This window comes from Manis pentadactyla, chromosome 17 (genome assembly GCF_030020395.1).
Source record: "Manis pentadactyla isolate mManPen7 chromosome 17, mManPen7.hap1, whole genome shotgun sequence".
NCBI classification, from domain to species: domain Eukaryota; kingdom Metazoa; phylum Chordata; class Mammalia; order Pholidota; family Manidae; genus Manis; species Manis pentadactyla.
Window position 1 is genome coordinate 6,829,605 of NC_080035.1, and position 20,143 is coordinate 6,849,747.

At 37.1% G+C, this 20,143-nt stretch overlaps 1 protein-coding gene and 1 pseudogene across 14 annotated transcripts in view; one reads left to right on the forward strand and one right to left on the reverse strand.

Moving 5' to 3' along the window:
- CAB39L (calcium binding protein 39 like) overlaps window positions 1–20,143 on the forward strand; it is a 259,969-nt gene that overhangs the window by 104,434 nt on the left and 135,392 nt on the right. For all 14 annotated transcript variants that reach the window (XM_057494579.1, XM_057494574.1, XM_057494573.1 and 11 more), the window contains one exon: window positions 15,787–15,905. In XM_057494579.1, the coding sequence (XP_057350562.1) occupies window positions 15,787–15,905 (119 nt within the window). The remainder of the gene's footprint in view (window positions 1–15,786; window positions 15,906–20,143) is intronic.
- Window positions 12,642–12,974, reverse strand: LOC118922054 (60S ribosomal protein L35a-like; annotated as a pseudogene).

A 20,143-nucleotide genomic window follows, 5' to 3' on the forward strand; every position in this document is an offset into this window, starting at 1 on the left:
TTTGCATTTTCCCCTAATGACTGATGATTTGAGCATCTTTTCATATGTTTATTTGCTGCCATATTACTTCTTCTGAAAATGTCTATCCAGATCTCTTGCCCTCCTTTTATTTGGTTGTTAAATTTGGGAAATTCTTTATATCTTTTGTTTACAAGTCAATGATGCAGTTTTAAAGTTCAGTGTCTTCTTTTCCAATCTCTGCCCTCTTTTACTCTCTCCTTTGCCTTTTCCCACTACTGTTGTCAGTGAAGGGTACTCTTTATCAGCAGTTACTTCCTTTTTTAAAAATAATATACAGTCTTATTTTAGTTTCAAGTATACAACACAGTCGTTCAGCAGTTACCCATATTATTAAATCCTCACTCCCACTAAGGACAGCTACTATCTGTCAACATAGGAAGATGTTACAGATCCATTGTCTCCTCCATTCTGTACTGCTATCCCTGTGATTAACCTACACTGTGATTGAGAATTTTGTGCCCCTTTATTCCCCTCACCCTTCCCACCTACACGCCCTAACCCTCCACCTTGGTGACCACCAGTCATTTCTCAATGTCTATGAGTCTAATGGTGTTTTCTTCCTTCTGTTTTGCTTTGTTTTTATATTCCACAAATAAGTGAAATCATATGGTTATCTGTCTTTGCCTGGTTTATTTCACTGAGCATAATTCCCTGTAGATCCATCCATGTTGTTGCAAATGGCAGGATTTTGTTTCTTTTATGACTGAATAATATTCCATTGTGTATATGTAACACAACTTCTTTATCCATTCATTTACTTATAGACACTTAGGTTCCTTGTCTATTGTGAATAATACAGCAGTCATATAAGGGTGCATATATCTTTTCAGATCAGAGATCTTGTTTTCTTCAGGTAAATTCCCAGGAGTGGAATTGCTGGGTTAAGTGGTATTTCTATCTTTCTGTTATTTTTTTTTTTGAGGAACTTCCATACTGCTTTCCACAGTGGCTACACCAATGTACATTTCCACCACCAACAGTGTAGGGGGGTTTTCTTTTTTCTACATGCTTGTCAAACTTGTTATTTCTTATCTTTTGGATAGTGGCCATTCTGACTAGTGTGAGGTGATATCTCATTCTGGCTTTGATTTGCATTTCCCTGATGATTACCCATGTGGAGCATCTTTTCCTGTGCCTGTTTGCCATCTGTATTTCTTCTCTGGAGAAATGTTTGTCCAGGTCCTTCTCCTGGTTATTTGTTAATCAGGTTATTTGATTTTTGGGTGTTGAGTCATATGAGTTCTTTGTATATTTTACGTGTTAACCCCTTATCAGATGAGTCATTTACAAATATATCCTCCCATACTGTAGGATACCTCTTTGTTCTATTGATGGTGTGCTTTGCTGTACAGAAGCTTTTTAGTTTGATGTAGTCCCACCTGTTCATTTTTTATTTTGTTCCCCATGCCCAAGGAGATGTGTCTAAGAAAAAATTGCTCATGTTTATGTCTAAGAGATGTCTGCCTATGTTTTTTTTTCTTCTAAGAGTTTTATGGTTTCATATCTTACATTCAGCTCTTTGATCCATTTCAAATTTACTTTTATGTATGGAGTTAGGCAGTAATCCAGTTTCATTCTATTATGAAGCTGTCCAGTTTTCCTAACATCAGTTATTGATGATGCTGTCTTTTTTCCATCTAATAATCATGGCTCCTTTATCATATATTAATTGACCATAGATGCATGGGTTTATTTCTGGGGTCCCTATTCTGTTCCATTGATCTATGGGTCTGTTCTTCTGCCAGTACCATATTGCTTGGATTACTGTAGCTTTGTAGTATAGCTTGAAGTCAGAGAGCATAATCCCCTCAGTTTTTCTCTTCTTTCTCAGGACTGCTCTGGTTATTCCGGGTCTTTTGTGGTTCCATGTAAATTTTAGAACTATTTGTTCTAGTTCATTGAGAAATGCTTTTGGAATTTTGATAGAGGTTACATTGAAATCTGTAAATTGCTTTGGGCAGGATAGTCATTTTGATTATATTAATTCTTCCTATCCATGAGCATGGGATAGATTTCCACTTATTGGTATCTTCTTTAATTTTTCTCATGAGCATCTTATAGTTTTCAGAGTATAGGTCTTTCACCCCCTTGGTTAGGTTTATTCCTAAGTATTTTAATCTTTTTTTTGCAATCGTAAATAGAGTTGTTTTCTTGATTTCTCTTTCTGCTAGTTCATTGTTAGTATATAGGAATGCAACAGATTTCTCTATATTAATTTTGTATCCTGCAACTTTGCTGAATTCAGTCATTAGTTCTAAAAGTTTTCTGGTGGAGTCTTTAGTGTTGTGTATGTATACCATCATGTCATCTGTGAATAGTGACAGTTTAATTTCTTCCTTAACAATTTGGATGCCATTTATCTCTTTGCATTATCTAATTGCTGTGGCTATGATCTATAGCACTATGGTGAATAAAAGTGGTGAGAGTGGCATCACGGGAAGATGGCCGCATGAGTAGTTCAGAGGAACTCTCCTCCCCAAAACATATATATTTATGAAAATACAATAAATACAACTATTCCTAAAAGAGACACCAGTGGATGCAGTACAACAGCCAGGATACATCTACATCTGCGAAAACTCAGCATCACACAAAGGGGGTAAGATACAAGCTGCGGCCAGGTGGGACCCGAACGCTCCCTCACCCCAAAACCTGGTGGGAAGAAAGGAGTCAGAACGGGAAGGGAGTGAAAGCCCAGGACTGCTAAACCACCAGCTCTAGAAATCCACACCCAGAACGCAGACACAAGGTGCACAGGGTGCTGGATATTAGAGAAACGGAAAAGCAAAACCTGGGGGCAGGTCCCCGCAACCAGCGCCCCTGAGACTAAAGAAAAGCGAGTGCTTTCTGCAAGTCTTAAAGAGACAGATAGCTGGAAGAAGTTGTCCCGGAAGCTGGGAGTACTGGGGAAACTTAGGTGCCCTAAACGGAGGCAGTGAAGCTCTGAAGCCCCTCACAGCACTAGGCAGCTTGCCAGTCATTCCTCCAACTGGTGCAGACCCCGACACACGGGCCCAGTACCAGGAGAGTGGGAGCGCGTGCCAGGGATGGAAGCGCTAGAAGGAAGCGAGAGCAGATCTGTGTGCTGCAGGGCTAACCCACAGAGGTGCGACCAAACAGCCTGGGTGTAGCTCGCACCCACCGGCAGAAGTGAAGGCAGAGCCCAGTAGAAGCCTGTGCAGAAAAGCCCCACGCGCACCAACAGCGGAGCCAGAGAGAGCAGGCACACTCTCAGGAGCCGACCGGAATCCCAGTCCAATGCACAGCCGCCCGGGCCAGACCCAAAGGCCACTGCTGTTACACAGCTGCCCGGCAGGGTCGCCGCTAGCACAGAGGAATGTAGCTGGCATGTCTGCCACACCCCGTAAGGCTCCACGCTGATCTGACGGACACCCCGCCCACAGCAGTTTAGGAGATTAACCCGGTGGCTGCTCCAGGAGTGCAGGTAGCCATCACAAGCAGCGGAGAAGGGCAAGGCATCCAGCAAGCAGGAAAGGACTTTCTTCTCCCAGCTGACACACCCACAACCTGCCTACAGCCACTGCAATCACCAATGAAAGGCAAAAAAATCTGGTCCAGACCAACATAGTTACACCTGAGAAAGGATCTGCAAAGGCAGACCTAACCAGTCTCCCTCAAAAAGAATTCAAAATAAAAATCATAAACACGCTGACAGAGCTGCAGAGAAATATGCAAGAGCTAAGGGATAAAGTGCGGAGGGAGATTACAGATGTCCGGAGGGAGATTACAGACATCTGGAGGGAGATTACAGAAGAGAAACAAACTCTGGAAGGAATTATAAGCAGAATGGATAAGATGCAAGAGGCCATTGATGGAATAGAAACCAGAGAACAAGAACGCATAGATGCTGATGCAGAGAGAGATAAAAGGATCTCCAGGAATGAAACAATATTAAGAGAACTGTGTGACCAATCCAAAAGGAACAGTATCTGCATTACAGGGGTACCAGAGGAAGAAGAGAGAGAGAAAGGAATAGAAAGTGTCTTTGAAGAAATAATTGCTGAGAACTTCCCCAAACTGGGGGAGGAAATAGTTGCTCAGACTACGGAGGCACATAGAACTCCCGAGACACGGGATCCAAAGAGGTCAACACCAAGACACATAATAATTAAAATGGCAAAGATCAAGGACACGGACAGACTATTACAGGCAGCCAGAGAGAGTAAAAAGGTCACCTACAAAGGAAAACCCATCAGGCTATCATAAGACTTCTCAACAGAAACCTTACAGGCCAGAAGAGAATGGCATGATATATTTAATGCAATGAAATAGAAGGGCCTTGAACCAAGGATACTGTATCTAGCATGATTATCATTTAAATATGAAGGAGGGATTAAACAATTCCCAGACAAGCAAAAGTGGAGGGAATTTGCCTCCCACAAACCACCTCTACAGGGTATTTTAGACGGAGTGCTCTAGATGGGAGCACTCCTAAAAAGAGCACAGAACAAAACACCCAACATATGAAGAATGGAGGAGGAGGAAAAAGAAGGGAAAGAAATAATCATGAGACTGTGTTTATAACGGCTCAATAAGCGAGTGAGGTCAGACAGTAAGGTAGTAAACAAGCTAACCTTGAACCTTTGGTAACCACAAATCTAAAGCCTACACTGGCAATAAGTACATATCTTTCAATAATCACCCTAAATGTAAATGGATTGAATGCACCAATCAAAAGACACAGAATAATAGAATGGATAAATAAGCAAGACCCATCGATATGCTGCTTACAAGAGACTCACCTCAAACCCAAAGACATGCACAGATTAAAAGTCAAGGGTTGGAGAAAGATATTTCATGCAAACAACAGAGAGAAAAAAGCAGCTGTTGGAATACTAGTATCAGACAAAATAGACCTCAAAATAAAGAAAGTAACAAGAGATAAAGAAGGACATTACATAATGATAAAGGGCTCAGTCCAACAAGAGGATATAACCATTGTAAACATATATGCACCCAATACAGGAGCACCAGTATATGTGAAACAAATACTAACAGAAATAAAGGACGAAATAGAATGCAATGCATTCATTTTGGAAGACTTTAACACACCACTCACTTGAAAGGACAGATCCACCAGACAGAAAATAAGTAAGAACACAGAGGTACTGAACAACACACTAGAACAGATGGACCTAATAGACATCTATAGAACTCTACATCCCAAAGCAACAGGATACACATTCTTCTCAAGTGCACATGGAACATTCTCCAGAAGAGACCACATACTAGGCCACAAAAAGAACTTCAGTAAATTCCAAAAGATTGAAATCCTACCAATCTTTTCAGACCACAAAGGTATAAAACTAGAAATAAATTGTACAAAGAAAGCAGGAAGGCTCACAAACACATGGAGGCTTAATAACATGCTCCTAAATAATCAATGGATCAATGACCAAATTAAAATGGAGATCCAGCAATATATGGAAACAAATGACAACAATAACACAAAGCCCCAAGTTCTGTGGGATGCAGCAAAAGCAGTCTTAAGAGGAAAGTATATAGCAATCCAGGCATATGTAAAGAAGGAAGAACAGTCCGAAATGAATAGTCTAATGTCACAATTATTGAAATTGGAAAAAGAAGAACAAATGAGGCCTAAGGTCAGCAGATGGAGGGACATAATAAAGATCAGAGAAGAAATAAATAAAATTGAGAAGAATAAAACAATAGAAAAAATCAATGAAACCAAGAGCTGGTTCTTCGAGAAAATATACAAAATAGATAAGCCTCTAGCCAGACTTATTAAGAGAAAAAGAGGGACAACACACATCAACAGAATTAGAAACGAGAAAGGAAAAACCACTATGGACCCCACAGAAATACAAAGAATTATTAGAGAATACTATGAAAACGTATATGCTAACAAGCTGGAAAACCTAGGAGAAATGGACAACTTCTTAGAAAAATACAACCTTCCAAGATTGACCCAGAAAGAAACAGAAAATCTAAACAGACCAATTACCAGCAATGAAATTGAATTCTGTAATCAAAAAACTACCCAAGAACAAAACCCCCGGGCCAGATAGATTTACATCGGAATTTTATCAAACATATGGAGAAGACATAACACCCATTCTTCTTAAAGTTTTCCAAAAAATAGAAGAGGAGGGAATACTCCCAAACTCATTCTATGAAGCCAACATCACCCTAATACTAAAACCAGGCAAAGACCACACCAAAAAAGAAAACTACAGACCAATATCCCTGATGAACGTAGATGCAGAAATACTCAACAAAATATTAGCAACCTGAATTCAAAAATACATCAAGAGGATCATGCACCATGATCAAGTGGGATTCATCCCAGGGATGCAAGGATGGTGCAACATTTGAAAATCCATCAACATCATCCACCACATCAACAAAAAGAAAGACAAAAACCACATGATCATCTCCATAGATGCTGAAAAAGCATTCCACAAAATTCAACATCAATTCATGATAAAAACTCTCAGCAAAATGGGAATAGAGGGCAAGTACGTCAACATAATAAAGGCCATATATGATAAACCCACAGCTAACATCATACTGAACAGTGAGAGGCTGAAAGCTTTTCCTCTGAGATCGGGAACATGACAGGGATGCCCACTCTCCCCACTGTTATTCAAAGTGGTACTGGAAGTCCTAGACACAGCAATCAGACAAAACAAAGAAATACAAGGAATCCAGATTGGTAAAGAAGAAGTTAAACTGTCACTATTTGCAGATGACATGATATTGTACATAAAAAATCCTAAAGACTCCACTGCTAAACTACTAGAACTAATATCGGAATTCAGCAAACTTGCAGGATACAAAATTAACACACAGAAATCTGTAGCTTTCCTATACACTAACAATGAACTAATAGAAAGAGAAATCAGGAAAACAATTCCATTCACAATAGCATCAAAAAGAATAAAATACCTAGGAATAAACCTAACCAAGGAAGTGAAAGACCTATACCCTGAAAACTACAAGACACTCTTAAGAGAAATTAAAGAGGTCACTAACAAATTTAAATTCATCCCATCCTCCTGGCTAGGAAGAATTAATATCGTCAAAATGGCCATCCTGCCCAAAGCAATATACAGATTCGATGCAATCCCTCCATATCAAATTACCAACAGCATTCTTCAATGAACTGGGACAAACAGTTCAAAAACTCATATGGAACTGTCAAAGACCCTGAATAGCCAAAGCAATCCTGAGAAGGAAGAATAAAGTGTGGGGGATCTCGCTCCCCAAGTTCAAGCTCTACTACAAAGCCACAGCAATCAAGACAATTTGGTACTGGCACAATAACAGACCCACAGACCAGTGGAACCGAATAGAGACTCCAGACATTAACCCAAACATATATGGCCAATTAATATTCGATAAAGGAGCCATGTACATACAATGGGGAAATGACAGTCTCTTCAACAGATGGTGCTGGCAAAACTGGACAGCTACATGTAAGAGAATGAAACTGGATCACTGTCTAACCCCATACACAAAAGTAAACTCCAAATGGATCAAAGACCTGAATGTAAGTCATGAAACCATAAAACTTAGAAAAAAACATAGGTAAAAATCTCATGGACATAAACATGAGTGACTTCTTCATAAACATATCTCCCCAGGCAAGGGAAACAAAGGCAAAAATGAACAGGTGGGACTATATCAAGCTAAAAAGCTTCTGTACAGCAAAGGACACCATCAATAGAATAAATTCTATTTATAGTAGAGTTCTATTATATAATTCTATATATAAATAAAATATATTTATATATTTTATATAATAAAATAAAAATAATATTATATAATTCTATTATATAAATAAAACTCCTACAGTATGGGAGAACATATTCATATGTGACAGATCTGATAAAGGATTGACATCCAAAATATATAAAGAGCTCACATGCCTCAACAAGCAAAAAGCAAATAATCCAATTAAAAAATGGGCAGAGGAGCTGAATAGACAGTTCTCTAAAGAAGAAATCCAGATTGCCAACAGGCACATGAAAAGATGCTCCGCATCGCTAATCATCAGAGAAATGCAAATTAAAACCACAATGAGATATCACCTCACACAGTAAGGATCGCCATCATCAAAAAGACAAACAACAACAAATGTTGTTGAGGTTGTGGAAAAAGGGGAACCCTCCTACACTGTTGGTGGGAATGTAAACTAGTTCAACCATTGTGGAAAGCAGTTTGGAGGTTCCTCAAAATGCTCAAAATAGACTTATCATTTGACCCAGGAATTCCACTTCTAGGAATTAACCCTAAGAATGCAGCACTGCAGTTTGAAAAAGACAGATGCACCCCTATGTTTATCACTGCACTGTTTACAATAGCCAAGATTTGGAAGCAACCTCAATGTTCATCAGTAGATGAATGGATAAAGAATATGTGGTACATATACACAATGGAATATTATGCAGCCATATGAAAAAAAACAGATCCTACCATTCGCAACAACATCGATGGAGCTAGAGGGTATTATGCTCAGTGAAATAAGCCAGGCGGAGAAGGACAAGTACCAAATGATTTCACTCATATGTGGAGTATAAGAACAAAGGAAAACTGAAGGAACAAAACAGCAGCAGAATCACAGAACCCAAGAATGGCTAATAGTTACCAAAGGGAAAGGGACTGGGGATGATTGGTGGGAAGGGAGGGATAAGGGTGGGGAAAAGAAAGGGGGCATTACGATTAGCATGTATAGTGTGGGGGGGTACAGGGAGGGCTGCGCACCACAGAGAAGACAAATTGTGATTTTACAGCATCTTACTACACAGATGGACAGTTACTGTGAAGGGGTATGTGGGGGGGGACTTGGTGAAGGCGAGAACCTAGTAAACATAATCTTCTTTCTGTAATTGTAGATTAATGATACCAAAATAAAACAAGTAAAAAAAAGCAGCGAAAGGGCTAACACTTGACATGGCAGGGAGCCTCCAGAACCTGGCTCCGACACTGGGGCCAAGCCGTAGAATTACCTTCACCCCAGTCATACGAGCTTTAAATATTTTAAATATATGAGTAATTTCAAAATAAATAAATGAATAATAAAGCGGTGAGAGTGGACATCCTTGTTCCTGATTTTAGAGGAATAGCTTTCAGCTTTTCACCATTAAGTATGACGTTAGCTGTGGGCTTGTCATATATATGGCCTTTATTACATTGAGGTATGTACCCTCTGTGCCCATTTTGTTGAGAGTTTTTATCATGAATGGATATTGAATTTTGTCAAATGTTTTTTCAGCATCTGTTGAGATAATCATCTGGTTTTTATCCTTTTTGTTAATATATTGTTTGATATTGATTGATTTATGAATATTATACCATTGTTTCATTCCTGGAATAAATCCCACTTGGTCATGATGGATGATCCTTTTGATGTATATTTTCATTCAGTTTGCTAATATTTTGTTGAGAAGTTTTGCATCTATGTTTATCAGGGATATTCATCTGTAATTTTATTTTTTTGTGGTGTCTTTGCCTGATCTTTATATTAGAGTGATGCTGGCCTCCTAGAATGAGTTTGGAAGTATTCCTTCCTATTCTAATTTTTGAAATACTTAAGATTGATGGGCATTAGCTACTCTTCAAATGTTTGGTAGAATTCAGCTGTGAAGAATAGGTCCTGGGATTTTTTTATTGGAGTTTTTTGATCGCCAGTTCAATTTCATTCCTGGTAATTGGCCTGTTGAGATTTTCTATTTTTTACTGGGTCAGTCTTGGAAGGTTGTATTTTTCTAGGAAGCTGTCCATTTCTTCTAGTTGTCCAGTTTGTTGGCATATAATTTGTCATAGTATTTTCTAATAATTTTTTGTATTTCTGTGGTATCCATTGTGACTACTACTTCTTTGTTTCTGATTTTATTTATTTGTGTACTCTCTCTTTTGTTCTTGATAACTCTGGGTAGGAATTTATCGATTTTATTTATTTTCTCAAAGAACCAGTTCTTAGTTTCATTAATTTTTTCTATTGTTTTATTCTTCTCTATTTCATTTATTTCTGCTGTGATCTTTATTATGTTGCTTCTTCTATAACTTTGGTTTTCTTTTCTTCTTTTTCTAGTTTCTTTAATTGTGAGTTTAGACTGTTTATTTGGGATTGTTCTTGTTTCTTGAGGTAGGCCTGTATTGCTAGGTACTTCACTCTTAGGTTGGCTTTTGTGACATTCCATAAATATCAGACTGTTGTATTTTTGTTTTCATTTATCTCCATGTATTGTTTTATTCTGTTTTAATTTGGTCATTGATACATTGATTATTTAGAAGCATATTGTTTAGTCTCCACATGTTTGTAGGCTTTTTTTTTCTTTGTCTAATTTATTTGTAGCTTCATATCATTGTGGTCTGAGAAGTCAGCAGTTACTTCTAATTTTTGTGACTACTGTTCATTGCTTCTTTCTCCCCTCTTTTTCTCCTGTTTGATTCTGGATGATACTTCCATACATTCATTCTGCAAGTAACTGGAGCGTCTCATGTCAGGGCTGACCTCTTTGAATTTTCCAGCTAACACAAGTACCTCTTCAGTTTTGATATCTGATCAAGTTATATTATATGCACTCACATTTAATTCCTAATCTATAATACTTTTGGTCGTTTCTAGATGTTCCTTCATTATCATCAAGATGTTTTTAGAGTTTTTTTTTTCTTCTCTGGCTACTTGTAATTCAGAGTTTGAGACCTGGCTGTCTGAGAGTTGCTGAAGACTGTTTTTGAAATAGTTAAGATTTTACTCCTTACACACTAGATATACTGTGATGAATGAATATCTACAAAGGGTTACATATTTTGTAGAAAACATCATTCATCATCTTGTATCTGTTTAAATTTTCTCTAATTCTTTAAATTCTGATCCTTTTCTCTGTTTCGGGAAGCTATCTCTGGTGGCAGAACTTGCTTTTGTTATCCACAGGGGGCTTCCTTTGCCTTTGCACTTATTTGCTAATGAACTAGAAGAATGTTTTCCTCTGTGTAAAAGTTGGTAGAGTTCTGTGGTGCTTCATTTCTACTGTTCACTGGAATGCCATATGGAAATGTTCTGTGGCATTTCACTGGGAAGTATGAGAAACACCCACTTACGACATTTCAGAGAAGATTGGTATTCTGCAGTATTACTGTAGAGTCTAGAAATGTTTGAATAAAACAGATGATTTCTTTCATTTTAAATTTCATTTATTTTTAAAACTATACTGATTTTATACCACAAATATGTTCTTTATCATGGGCATAAGTGAAATACATGTACTAGGAATATATGTTAGTATTTTAAAATTATGAGTGCAAATGATTGTAAAGTCCTTTCAAATTGAAGGCTCACCTCCTAATTTTCTATTAAGATTTGGATTTTGCATAGTGTTTTTTCTTAAAGGAAGATGATAGTTTGCCTTCCTATGTACTTGTTCTTTAGCTCTCTGTCTCCCCTTAAATCCTTCTTTCTTACTCCCTGGCTGTCTTTCCTTCCTTTCTTCTTTACTCTTTCCTTCTCACTCTTCCCCCCATCATTTCCAAACTTCTCTTTATTCTCTCCTTGAAATAAAGTGAAAGCAATGTCTGGCCATAGTATTTCTTATGTTTAATCATTGCTTACATTTTTATATTCCAGTTTATTATTTCTGCCAGTTAGAGATACCATAATTTATTTAACCATGCCTTATTCTGGGTACATTATTTCTCTTTTATTTTTCTTTAGTTCATACTTCTATTTTGACAGATACTTTAAATATTCTGCAGCCTTTAGCTTCCTTTCTATTATGCTGAATAATCTTAATCCTGTGTTTTACTACATTAAAAATAGTCAAGGAAAGCTACACTGTCCAGGCAGTATTACATTTTCTAAGGCACATGGCATTATTTTGACATTTTCAATTTATACATTATTCCTAGTCAAGTGCTATATACTGGAATTCTCTGTCCAGTCACAAATCCCAAGGATCTCTCATCCCTGCCTATCTGAATGAGCTGCCAAATACCATCATTAAACCTCAATTTGAATTTTTCCTAACTACCATTTTTAAGTCACAAGTTTCCCAACCAATCTATAAGAAGTGCCAACTATTCTAAGGTTCTTTAAGAGGTCATCAATATAGTTTTCTTTTACTGACTCTCAATCTAATGAAGCAGGCAGTTACATTTCATAAACTACAGTACCAAAGTTAAAATAATTTATGGAGAAGAGTTATAGATCCATCTTGATTTGGAAATCTGTGTCATGGTGTGTATCTTGTACTGGCTAAAATTTCTTGACTTCTGTCCTTCCTGGAATATGCTATCTCTCTATTTCTCCAAAAGCTTTTCAGAGGCTACGTTCAAGTGTTCTATCACCCTAAACCTTCCAATGTACTTCTTTCCACTATCCCCAGCCAAAGCTTAGTTTTCTCTCCCACCAGATAAGGCCTTGTATTAAGATACTCATATCCTATCCTCATTAAAATCTGTCTGAATATCTATAAATTGCCATTACATATAACTTGGATTCTTTGCACTCCACAAATGCCTGGTAACCACCACCATATTAGCACACAGCAACTGAATTTAGTGCAGAGATTTTTAAGCCATTTAACAAAAACACAGCAGAACAAATCCACTTTATTTATTTACTTATCAAAAGTTTAAATCCTTGAAGGGTACAGCATCACACATATTCTGTGTCCAATGGCCTTAGCAGGAAGGTTGCTTTGGAATTCGGCATGAACCATGCCACTGTTCCCAGGAGCACGAGCTACCTTTCCACAGATGACTCTGGTTTTGTTCTGTTTGCCACTAGGAATCACTGTGTTTGTTTTTTGCTTTTTACACATAAGCACCTCTCTTGCCTAGATAGAATTCAGTTTCATCTCAAGCATAAACTCTTCAATTTTCAGAAGAGCTGTGTGCTCCCTCTGGTTCTAGAGACCCTACCTGTAGGCAGTAAAAATGACCTTGAACCACAGCCTTCCTGACATATTTGTTAGTTAAGAAGTACTATTTCCAGCAGGTCTCCAGAGGCTTCAAGATGGTGGAAAGAGTGGAAAGAGCCATTATTTCTCTTTATTATCACCACTATGATGAAGATCTCTGTGCCTAAGAGACTTTTTCTGTTTTAAGGTTTTTAGAATTATTTTCTCAGGCTAGATTTCCTAATATGGGGTTCTAACATATTAGTCAGGTAGGTGTTATTAGATTGCTTTATATTCTTACCAACAGTGTATGAAAGCCAGCATTGAATTTTTTTTAAATTTATTTTTATTAACGTATGATTGATATACACTCTTATGAAGGTTTCACATGAAAAAACAATGTGGTTACTACATTTACCCATATTATCAAGTCCCCACCCATACGCCCATGCAGTCACTGTCCGTCAGTGTAGTAAGATGCCACAGATTCACTATGTGCCTTCTCTGTGCTACACTGTTCTCCCCATGATCTCCCACACCATGTGTACTAAACATAATACCCTTCAGTCCCCTTCTCCCTCCTTCCCCACCCGCCCTCCCACACCCCTCCCCTTTGGTAACCACTAGTTCATTCTTAGAGTCTCTGAGTCTGCTGCTATTTTGTTCCTTCAGTTTTGCTTCATTGTTATACTCCACAAATGAGGGAAATCATTTGGCATTTGTCTTTCTCCACCTGGCTTATTTCACTGAGCATAATGTCCTCCAGCTCCATCCATGTTGATGCAAATGGTAGAACTTGTTTCTTTCTTATGGCCGTGTAGTATTCCATTGTGTATATGTACCACATCTCCTTTATGCATTCATCTACTGATGGACACTTAGGTTGCTTCCATGTCTTGGCTATTGTAAAAAGTGCTGTGATAAACATAGGAGTGCATATGTCTTTTTGAATCTGAGAACTTGTATTCTTTGGGTAAATTCCAAGGAGTGGGATTCCCGGGTCAAATGGCATTTCTATTTTTAGTTTTTTGTGGAACCTCCATATTGCTTTCTACAATGGTTGAACTAGCTTACATTCCCACCAGCAGTGTAGGAGGGTTCCCCTTTCTCGGCATCCTCACCAGCATTTGTTGTTCTTAGTCTTTTCAATGCTGGCCGTCCTTTCTAGTGTGAGGGGATATCTCATTGTGGTTTTGATTTGCATTTCCCTGATGATTAGTGATGTAGAGCATCTTTTCATGTGTCTGTTGGCCATCTGAATTTCTTCTTTGGAGAACTGTCTCTTCATATCCTCTGCCCATTTGTTAATCAGGTTATTTGCTTTTTGGGTGTTGAGGCATGTGTTCTTTATATATCTTGAATGTTAACTCCTTGTTGGATATGTCATTTAGAAATATATTCTCCCATACTGTAGGATGCCTTTTTGTTGTGTTGATGGTGCCCTTTGCTGTACATAAACTTTTTAGTTTTATGTACTCCCATGAGTTCATTTTTGCTTTTGGTTCCTTGCTTGAGGAGATGCGTTCAGAAAGAAGTTGCTAATGCCTATATTCAGGAGATGTTTGCCTATGTTATCTTCTAAGAGTTTTATGGTTTCATGACTTACATTCAAGTCTTTAATCCATTTCTTGTTTACTTTGTGTATGGGGTTAAACAATAATCCAGTTTCATTCTCTTGCATGTAGCTGTCCAATTTTGTCAAAACCAGCTGTTGAAGAGGCTGTCATTTCCCCATTGTATGTCCATGGCTCCTTTATCATATGCTAATTGACCATATATGGTTAGGTTTATATCAGGGCTCTCTAGTCTGTTCCATTGGTCTTTGGGTCTGTTCTTGTGCCAGTACCAAATTGTCTCGATTACTATGGCTTTGTAGTAGAGCCAGCATTGAATTTTATCATTTAAAAAATTACTGTCATTTTGGACCAAGATGGCAGTGAAGTTCCTGAATTTCCTTCTTCCCTTGGACACACAGAGTGCAGTTACGTATGCACTTTTTCAGCTTAGCTGTGACATGGTAAGCATAACTGGAGGACACTCTTTAATAGTTTAGGTGAAAGACGAAAGCCAGAACCAGGGCCATAGTAACTGATAATGGCATTCCATTCTTGTCCTTATTTTCTGTGTAAACAACTCGAGTTCAGTCCAGGGCTTCAACTGGAGAAGCAGGCTAGAAGCAGACTTGAGTATATGAGAGCGAAAGTCTTATAAAGATTCTAAGAAGCTCTATCCAAGATTAACTATAGTTTGTCTGCTTCAGGCTACTGGGACTGAGTGGTCCTGTCTATTTGCCTAGGGTAGATATGATTTCTTACTATCACATAAGTCAAATATATCCACCTAATAGAAAATTCATTTTAAAATGCATCAGGGTGGACAGGGAATGGATAAATGGACAAAAAACAAAAAGGAATTTGATTCTAACCTACATATGCTAAAATCCGTATTTTCTTCATCTATATTCCTCTCATTTGTAAAGATTTAAAAATGTTAATCATAATTTGCTTCTCATATAAAGCTAAAAGGTAAAAGAAACATAAAGGATTCAATTATGTCATATTCACTACTATTTTTTATTATTCTGTGCTGTTTCATCTACTACTATGGGAAATAGTCTTCTAATTGTTCATATTTCCCAGAGTGCAAATCCTGTGGGAAGGAGCTGCATCCATTTTGTAGACTCTGTGTTTGAGTGTTTGATAGCACAGCTGACTAAAAATACATGAAAAGAGTCAATTAATGTTTTCACATACATTAAAGGACAATGTTATTTCTGTTTGTATGTGTGTATATAAACAGGTTTTGAGATGTATTTCACATGCCATACAATTCACCCATTTCAAGTGTGCAGTTTAATAGTTGCTTGTTTCTTTAACAGGGTAAAAAAGATGTGACCCAGATATTTAACAACATCCTGAGAAGACAGATAGGCACTCGCAGTCCTACTGTGGAGTACATTAGTGCTCATCCTCATATCCTGTTTATGCTCCTCAAAGGGTAGGTACATGGTTTCCTTTAAAGTAGGTTTGAGTTCAGTAATTAAACAATGCATAGCATTGGCCTCATTTGATATATGATGGGTTCTATTCTGAAACCACACTAGTTGACCCTTGAACAACACATGGCTTCGAGACACCAATTCCCTATGCAGTCAAAAATCTGAGAATAACTTTTGACTCCTTCCAAACTGAACTACTGATAGCCTACTATTGACTGGAAGCCTTACCAATAACATGATAACATAGTCTAATAACATATTTTGTATGCTATCTGTATTATATGCTGTATTATTTCTGTATATATGTGCTGCATATTATTGTATTCTTACAATAAAGAAGCTAGGGAAAAAATGTTTTTCAAATAGTTGCAAATCTCCAAAAGATTTTCCAATGTATTTATTAAAAATCTGCATATAAGTGGACCCATGCATTTTAAACCCATGTGCTCAAGGGTCAACTGTAAAGGTATTTGCTGTGATTAAGGCCAGCCCTCCAAATGTACATCTCCATGATTACTTAGGCCACAGCACTGTCCTTTCTTTGCATCTTTATGTTTCTAAGTAAAGTTCCTTCCATCTATTGCTTCTCTTCCTCCACTTTTCTGTTATCTTTGTCTCTTCCTATTAAGTTACTGCTGTGCTTCCCAAACTGCCCTTTCCTTAGCTGCCCAGTTACCCTGTTCCCATTTGCATGAGACTGAAATCTGTAACCCCTAACACTCATCAACACACACAAACACAAACACTTCTTCCAAAGGCTAGGGTCTGCCAAGGTGACATGCTTCCATGTGGGACAGAGTGTTGCAGTGTGTATAGAGGACCTTAGCAGAGCCACAAAACTAATATCTTGTCAGATAACAGAATCCCTGACTTTTTTATCTATCTATCTATCTATCTATCTATCTATCTATCTATCTATCTATCTATCTATCTATCTATCTATCATCTATCTATCTATCATCATCTACCTAATCTATCTATCTATCATCTATCTGTCTATATCTGTCTGTCTATCTATCTATCTATCTATCTATCTATCTATCTATCTATCTATCTATTTATCTATACTTACAAACGTTTCTGGGACATTATGAGGTTACTCTAAGGCTAAAGACTGGAGATCTGGCCTGGGGACAGCAGACTATTTTCTTCCTTTTTCCCTATCTTTCTACTCCACCACCTCAAATCTAGCATACTATTTCATATCTTATCCATCTCATCTGTATTCAATTCCCAATTTCTCTCAGACATTTTTAAACATTTAAGTATATCAAAGTAATTCATAACACATAGTTTAAATATTAGATATCTACAAACAGCAGGTCTTGCTTTCTCTTTCTCTATTCCCCGGTCCCATTGCCCAAAGACTGGTATTCACTTTTTTATTTCAAATAATGAGTTTATTCCAATTTTTTTATTTATCAATTTTAAAAACTATCTTTTGACTTTCTCATAGGCTAGATAATAATTTAGTATTTTTCAACACCACCATTACTCCATTTTGCTTCCCCTTATCCTCCCAATATACTTTATCACAATTTTAAATTTTATTAAAAATCACGCTTAAATTATTGTTACTATGTAATTATTATTCATTGTTGAACAAAGTAGTGTACAGTGATTATTTTGTTTTTTAATATGAAATATTGTTTTTACTGGAGAATTATGTCTTTCAGTTCTGGAATGGAAATATATATGTATCATGTGTTAGAGTAGGCTAAACTTTTAACAAACTTTAAACTTTATAACGAATAGACCCCAAAATGGAGTGGCTCCACCATAATATAAGTTTATTTTTCATGTAATTGTGCAGAGCAGATGTTCTAGGGCAGCAAGGGGTTCTGCCTCTTTATCATGTGCTTCCTAAGATCATTTTGTTCATTGCCATTTCACTCCACAGGAAGGTGAAAACACGTGGGAGAATTTATAAGCCAGGCCTGGAAATGGCTCATATTACTCTCATTTACATTCAGTTTGAGAGCACTTAGTCACTTAAGGGAATCTGAGAAATGTAATCTAGCACCCAGGAAGAAGAGGAAAATGGATTTTGGTGGACTGCTTACATTCTGTGTCATATATTGTTTCTTTGAAAATTTCTTCCCTTCCCTTTTCTCTGTTCCCATGTTCTAAATCTCCTTAGTCGAAACTGAATCTCTAGGATTGATTTCTGATCTCTTCTATTTTCTATTTCTCATCTTTTTGTTTTACTTATTGGAAGATATTCTTAATTTTTCCTTCCATTGAAGATAAACTAATTGAATTTTCATTCAGCTACCCTATTTTAATTTATAAGAACTCTTTTTTTTTGCTTTCTGATTATTCCCTTTTTTTGATCTCTTGTACTTCCTGACTCTGTGACCTTGGGCAAGCTACTGTACCTTTCCAAGCCTCAGTTTCCCTAAAATAAGAATAAAATTTGTAGTATTACTTTCACACTAAAATTATGTTGCATTATATGCCATTGACTATGTATGCACTGGCAGAATGACATGTGTTTTCAGTCTGGGTTCTGTGCTTACTTGCTACAAGGCCTTGGGCAAGTTATTTTACTTCCTTAAGTCTTGCTATCCTCACTGCAGTATGGAGACAGTAATAATATCTGCTTAAGTAGGTTGTTATAAGTCTTCAGTGACATGATGCTTGCAAAGCACAGCACCTAGCACATGGTACTCAGTAACTATTAATCTAAAAACTTATCTCTACCCCTCTTATGTGCTGCAGTTCACACTGAAATCTATGTACAATTTGAAACAAATATAGTTAAGGCAATAGATAAGTGCCAGAATAACATTATAAAGTAAAGCACTCATTTCTAGCTCAGGTGGATCTGCAAGATTTAATGAAACTACCAGGACATAATCTGCACAGCTGGGCATTGATTGATAAGGCCAAAATTATCAATTTGTACCCACTACTGGAGATGCAAAAATGTTAAGCTGAAGCATTTGAAATTGTCCTTTAGGAAATGAGAGCCATAGAAGACTTTTGGAGAGAGGAAGAATATCAGATTTATATTTCAGGAAAGGAAGATAAATTAATAGCAGTTTAACATAGGCTTGTAAATAAATGATCCCTTGAGAATGCTGAAATTTGTTCTAGGAATGAGCTGGAGATCATGTTGGCTGATGGAGAAGAGTAGTGGTGTGGCTGGCCTAACATAGCACCTGCCATAGTGGGGTCATTGTGCAAAGGAGATGCAAGGAACTCCATGAGCTTCATTTCTTCAGTGGGAATTATTTGTTTGAAGGATCTCCTGTAGCTGCTGTCACTGAATAGCAGTCAGGTGATGAATAAATAACTCCTGTTTGTTTTGTGCAAATGGCCACACCAGATTCTGCGGGGTGCCAAAAACATGGATTTGGTGTCTTCTTATCAAGGAACTTATAAATAATGGAAAACTAAAATCGCTAAGCTTTAAGAATTCAAATTAATAAAGAGGAAAGAGAATCCAGTAAGTTACAAAGTTAAAGTTAATTTCATTTCTTTTATATATGGCATAACATATATTTTATACATCTATGCATTATATGTACACATTATGCATATATCTTTGTAGACGATGTAATAATTCAGCATAATTGGGTATTTATTTTGAAAATCAAGTTGGTGAAGAATTACAACTTACATTGAAAAAAACAAAACTTTATTTTCCCTTTCCAGAAATAGTGAGACAGAATATAAACAACAAATTGTTCTTTATTAATAATTTAACTGCCAGAACATATTACAGATATGGTGACAAGCACAGGATTCATAAACGTGTAGTTGTACCCACCAAGCTCCTGCCCTTTCCTCCTTTTAGTAGAGAGTTGAGAAAAGAGTTGGTGACAGGAAGCCACTCAGGGTACTAGTTAAGTCAGATGTTACGTCCACTTGCACAAATAAGCCTTGGAGATGAGGAGGAAGGAATCAGAATATGTGGGACCTTGGCTTTTTAAAAATTAATATTATGTATAAGGTTTACTGAGTATGAATAATTGGTATATTTTTACTATATCTTTAATTATTTGAAAATGTGTCTGTGTCCTATTTGATGGTGAATTTTCTGATGAACTCAAAGACTACTATTCTTTATACAAATTACTTGACGCAACAGGTCATTCAGTTGCTAAACAAATTATTAAGTTAATGTAAGTAGAAATCTTCCTTATATTTGAAGTATGAACCTTTTACTTATTAATCACCTGTATTTGTCAGTGATCCTATTTTAATGAATAAATTGTAATAGATAATTATG